Source organism: Chrysochloris asiatica, unplaced genomic scaffold (assembly GCF_000296735.1).
Source record: "Chrysochloris asiatica unplaced genomic scaffold, ChrAsi1.0 scaffold00133, whole genome shotgun sequence".
NCBI lineage: Eukaryota > Metazoa > Chordata > Mammalia > Afrosoricida > Chrysochloridae > Chrysochloris > Chrysochloris asiatica.
Window position 1 is genome coordinate 4,238,245 of NW_006408651.1, and position 6,065 is coordinate 4,244,309.

The following is a 6,065-nucleotide window of genomic DNA, read 5'->3' on the forward strand; positions in this document are numbered from 1 at the left end:
TTTCAAGAGGAAGTTTAGTTTAAGAGTATGAGGTGAAAGAAAGAGTCCCCACTGAATAGTTCTCACCTTGTCTAGATGGGCTTCGTGGAAAGAGTTGGGGATAAGATTCTTCTGATTCATTAATAATTGTTATCATGACTAATTGTGAATGTCATAACTGCAAAGGTAGAAGTTTTTAACTTATAGTCCAGAAACAGAGGACCCTAAGACCACCAAGGGAGAAGAGCACAAAAGGAATGTGGGACCCTATCCAGAGGTGGAGGCAGAGATGAGGACACGGAGAGAGGGAGCAGCTGAAGACTCTAGATTCATGGGAAGGAGGTTCTAAGAGATGGCAGCCAGGAGGCAGACTTGCAGAATGTGTCTTTTGGTGGTTTAAATTGTATATTCCTTAGTGTTTTTGTGTACACACACCCCCACCAAAAAAACAAAATGAAACAGGTTTCGCTTTGTAAGACATTGGCAGACTGTCTTGCAAAGTGACTGTACTATTTTTCATTCCCACCAGCAATGAAGGAGAGTTCTTGCTGCTCTATATAATTATTGTTATTTTCCGGGGCACCTGCAAATGCTTAGTATGTTGTTAAGTGCCTTCGAGTCAGTTCTGACTCGTAGCGACCCTGTGTAGGGTTTCCGAGGAGTGGCTGGTAGGTTTGAACCACCAACCTTAAGGTGGCTTAAGCTGACTTTTTGGTCCAGCACATTATCCTGCAGCACTACACCAGGTCTTCAATGCTTAGTATAGGCAATGTATAAGGAATAGCATGACCTGATCAACTGGGTTATTGATTTAAGTCATTAAGAACCATAGAATTCAGAGGAAGAGGAGGCCATGCATTTTGGGTTTTTAGAGGGAGGGTTCATAGTGGCAATAGCATTTGAGATATCTATATTTTGTTATTTCAACTGTAGTAGTGGTAAAGGACTAGGCATAGGACATGACAGAAAAAATAATTTAGAAGTAGAAAAAGTAGGGCTTGCTTGGTTTTGTCTGGATACCATGTGACTTCAGTAGAAAGTTTGTTGTCTGATTGGAAAGCGCCTAGTTGATTCTGATAGCCCAACGAAGAAATGGAAGAGCATAGTGATAATCACAAAAATGGTTCAACTATATGCCTACCACTTAAGAGTTGGGCCACTACTTAATTACCTAAACCCATCATTTGTTATCTCTAAATAATAATGTTGATCTTAAATACTGTCCAGTCCATTCTCACTCTTAACAACCCTGTATAGGGTTTCAGAGGCTGTAAATCTTTACTATAACAGAAAACTTCATCTTTGTCTCACAAATGCCTGACCACTGACCTGTGGTTCATAGTCCTGTGCTCCCCTAAATAATGATACAATTGCTAAATTATTGGAAGATGATACTTGTGAATCTTGGCTCATTGTAGACTCTCAATATTCTTTCCAGTCCCCATTTTAACCTTTATTCTGTAGATAACCGGTGATGGGTCACTAAAGGATGCCTTTGAATCATATAGTTAATAAGACTGTGCTGTAGGAAAATTTATCTGCCAAAGGGTCAAATGAAGAGATGATAAGCATGGGGAAACTAGTTGCTTAGTGTATTAGAACATAAAAGAGGAAGACCCTCAGTGAAATGAATTGACACAGTAGTGGCAAAAATGGGCTCAAACATAACAATTGTGAGGATGGTGTGTTTCGTTCTGTGTTGCATAGGGACGCTCTGAGTTGGAACTGACTCAGCGGCACCTAACAACAATGGGGGTACATAGCAATGTGATGGCAGTGGGAACAGAGAACAAGGATAACATAAAAAATAACTTTAAAATACAATGACAGCATCTTCATAAGTAAACAAAAAGAAAATAGTATCCTAATGCACGTTTACCAAAGGGTTTATCACATTGAATTGTAATTGCTTTTCACTTGTCTCTTGCCCCATCTGAAGCTGTCTCCCTTCTCCAGATTTATCAGTTACTTCATCTTTTTTATCTTTGAGTACCAGAAAGGCTGTGTTTTTGTTAGGGTGGTGGTGGTTTTATGTGCCATGGAGTCGGTTCCGACTCACAGCAACCCCACGTAGGGTTTCTGAGGCTGTAAATCTTTACTGGAGCAGAAAGCCTCATCTTTCTCCCACAGAACAGCTGGTAGTTTCGAACTGCTAAGCTTGAGGTTCACAGTCCAATTCTTAACCACTACGCTACCAGTAGAGAGGTAATAAAGAATTTCAAATGCAGATTTAAACTGAATATCCTTAAGAGTCCTAATACATATGAGCAAATTCCTTTCACAAAAAACTGTGCCAATTGATATTTCCACCACTATTATTAGAATACTTATAACATAAGATATTGGACTTCTGGTGTGGCACTGTAGGATCGGCACTGGACTACGAACCACAGGCTTCCACCTGCTCCTCAAAAGCCATGTACAGCATCACTGTGAATCAGAACTGACTCAACAGCGCTTGCCCACAGCATATAAGGTTATAGTCATTAAGTTTTTTTTATCAAAATCTGTAAACTTATAGTGGTTAGCAAAACAACTGTACTAGACCAGTGCTTATGTTGTTGTTGTTGTTAAGTGCCGTAGAGTCGGTTCCGACCCATAGCGACCCTGTACAGGGTTTCCGAGGCTGTAAATCTTTACAGGAGCAGAATGCCTCATCTTTCTCCCATGGAGCGGCTGGTAGTTTCGAACTGCTGGCCTTAAGGTTCGCAGCCTGATTCGTAAACACTACGCTACCAGAGCTCCTTAGACTTAGAGTACCCTAGTTTTTCTTCTTAAGCTGCTTTTTCTCCTTGTTGGTGTAAACTGTTTCACTGCGCATAGATTAAATAGAAGTTTATTACTAAATATTTTTCTACTGGGTTTTTTGTGTTTTTTTTGTTTTTTTTTTTTGCTTTTACACAGTGTCTATTACAATGCAAGTTAAGTTTTTGAAAAACATTAAGCGTTTCTCCTAAGATTTTAATGAAGGGTTTCGTTGGGAAATCAAAGGAGAAATACATTCGAGATTCCAGAGTTTCATTAAACACTCACAACCCATTGTTTTTGTTAATTATTGTTGAAGTGGTTCCGACTGGTAGTGACTGTGTAAAGGGTTTCTTACGAGCAGCTGGTAAGCTTGAACTACCAACCTTGTGGTTCAAACTGTACTAACCCACAGCACCATACCTATATTCCCACAACCCATATTGAGGTTGATTAAGCCATTGCCATTGAGTCATAACGACCCTATAGGAACCAGGTAGAATTGCCCCACAGTGTTCCCAAGACTGTAAATCTTACAGAAAGCAGCCAACTGCATCTTTCTCCCACAGCACAGCTGGTGGGTTCAAACCACAGACCTTTCAGTTAGCAGTCAAGCATTTAACCACTTTATCTCCTGGAGACTGATTAGAATATTTTGAAAGTTTAATTATGGGAAAAAAATTATAAGATCATAAAGGACAAATGGTGGTAACATAAAATAATGTTGTCTTTATTCATTTTATCTAGTATATAATGACATTTCTTATACCAGATACTATGTGGTCATGGGATTCTTGTCTCTGAGATACTTATAGCTTATGCAACTTTGCAAGTAAAACTGTATTTGTAGGTGGAAGCTATTTCTTTTTCTGTGGTTTTGTTTTTATTTATTGTATTTTATTAAACTAAGCTTTATAGGAGTTTTTCTGTTATCTCTATAACCTACCCATCTTGTTCAGATTGAAAGTGATGCTTCTAGTACTAAATGTTAATAAAGTGTTTAAGGACGGAGTGAGCAGTCAGGAGAGAACAAGTCAACCTTTCTTGACCTTCCTCTTAAAATGGGTGACCCTCAAACTGAGCCTTGAAGAATGACTAAGAATTCAACTGTCAAGCAAGGGAGCAAACGCATTCATGAAGGAAAGCAGAGCCAAATCAGCATATCCCAGGAATTATTAGTTTGCTGTGCACCTCAACCCCTAGGAGCACATTTTACAAAGATGATTCTGGTCAGCCTGTGGAGGGCCGAGTACTCTGAAGTTCAGGAGCCCACCAAGAAGGCAAATACAGGCAGAATAAGAAATGATTCAACTGTTAGATATAATATAGGTAAGGTAAGATTTGGGGAATACAGGGATGAGGAAGATTATTATATAATTGAAGGGATTATAGTCAAATGGGACTTTAGCTGTGAAAACAAAAATTCTTTGTTTTCTAACTTTTCTGTAGTGGCAATGTATTGCTTTCTGAATGGAAAAAAAAAATAAGACACTTTTGCTAAGGTAGGAAGAACTGGGTAAAAGGTCCCACTTCTAGTATCTGATAGGAGATACTCAATGAAAATGTGTTCTATAGAGACATTTGTGAATCATTACTGTGTAATTTCAGAATACCATATATGAAAACTATGTTTTAATTTATTTCTGTACATTTATGCTACATATGTTTTTACAGAGGGTATAAAAAAATACTTGGCGGAAAACACAGAAAATCAAGTATTTCTGGTAAATGACATCAAGTTGGTTCCAAGTCTTAAAGGGTTTGAGTGGCTAGTGGGTTTGAGCCACCACCTTGAAGTTAGCAGTCCAGTGCTTATCTTACAGTGCCACTTTAAAATTACTTCAGAAAGTTGGCAGTATAGCCATTGCTAGACCCAGGATCCAAAAGCCTGTATTCTAAAAGCAATAGTTATTCTGTTTTCTTCTGATTTTATTACGATGTTGTGACCAGTGTACACATCTCATAGTCCACCCTCCTCTCAGTGTATTACGTATTTTAACGAAAGGAAATGGGCTGGGGCAAATTAGGCATATTCTTTTAGTATGCGCTATAATATGAAAAATCAACTAGGAAAAGGTATATATCCTTTTTATCTTGTATACTGTTGTGCTTAGAAGGTATTATAATAGTAATACTATTACAGTAATGGACATTTATATTATACTTGCCAATTTTTAAATTACTTTTATCTAAGTGTTTCATTATAATATTTATACAAGTTATTTTCATGTATAATATCTTACTATCTTTGTAATAAAAAAAACAGGAATTACTATTCTCATTTCAGAGATGAAGAAACTAAAATTTAGAGATTTTTGGGGGTAATATATAGTACAGTTCGGACTAGAATCCAGGTCCTTTGATCTATTCAAGAGTATTGTACCATGATTGGAGTTCTTTCTTTCTTTCCTTCTTTTTTGACCACTAGGTGGTGTTAATTTGTTAAGAGGAAACATTGAATAATCCATGTTGAACTTGGTGTAATATATATGTGTGTATACACACACACACACACACACACACACATATATATATATGCAGCTCTGGTAGCATAGTAATTACGAATCGGGCTGCCAACCTCAAGGTCAGCAGTTTGAAACTACCAGCTGTTCCGCGTGATAAAGATGAGGCATTCTGCTCCTGTAAAGATGTATATAGCCTCAGAAACCCTGTGCAGGGTCATTATGAATCGGAACCGACTCCACGGTACTTAACAACAACTATATATATATATAGGGGAGTCCTGGTGTGGTGGGTGGGTTAATGCACCAGACTGCGAAGCCATTTGAACTGTAAGCTTGAGCTCACCAGCTCCTCCTCAGAAACCCTATACAGGGTCACTATGGGTTGAAATTGACTTGATGACACTTAACAACAACTAGGTATAGGGAGTCCTGGTATGGCACTGTAGGATAAGCACTGAACCACAAGATCAGTTTGAACTTCGAGGTGGGCAGTTCAAATTCAGTAGCCCTTCCTTGAAAACCCTATACAGGGTTGCTGTAAGTTGGAATTGCTTGATAGTACTCAACAACAACAAAAGCCCTTAAATAGTGTATATGAATAGAAGGCACTCAATAAATATGAGTTCAATACAATTTTATAATTTTGTAGAAAGCCTTTCAAATCAGTATTACATGAAAAAAAATAATAAATGTATAGTGAGTTTAACTGTTAAATTAATTGTAAAAGATTTTGGATGACTGCTTTATCTGTGTCTGTTTTCCACATTTTGCATAATGGGTGTGAATTAATATATTAATTGTATAACAAAATAAACGAAAGGTTAATTAGAATTTTCCAAGGTGAGGCTTAGTTCCAAAATTTCCAAGCTGTCTTTT

The 6,065-nt window shown here is 37.7% G+C and overlaps 1 protein-coding gene across 1 annotated transcript in view; it reads left to right on the plus strand.

The window, feature by feature from the left end:
- Window positions 1-2,936, plus strand: part of LOC102837496 (lysophospholipase-like protein 1-like) — an 85,415-nt gene extending 82,479 nt beyond the window's left edge. The window contains exon 4 of the mRNA XM_006869713.1: window positions 2,884-2,936. Within this exon, the coding sequence (XP_006869775.1) occupies window positions 2,884-2,936 (53 nt within the window). The remainder of the gene's footprint in view (window positions 1-2,883) is intronic.
- The last annotated feature ends 3,129 nt before the right edge of the window (window positions 2,937-6,065 follow it).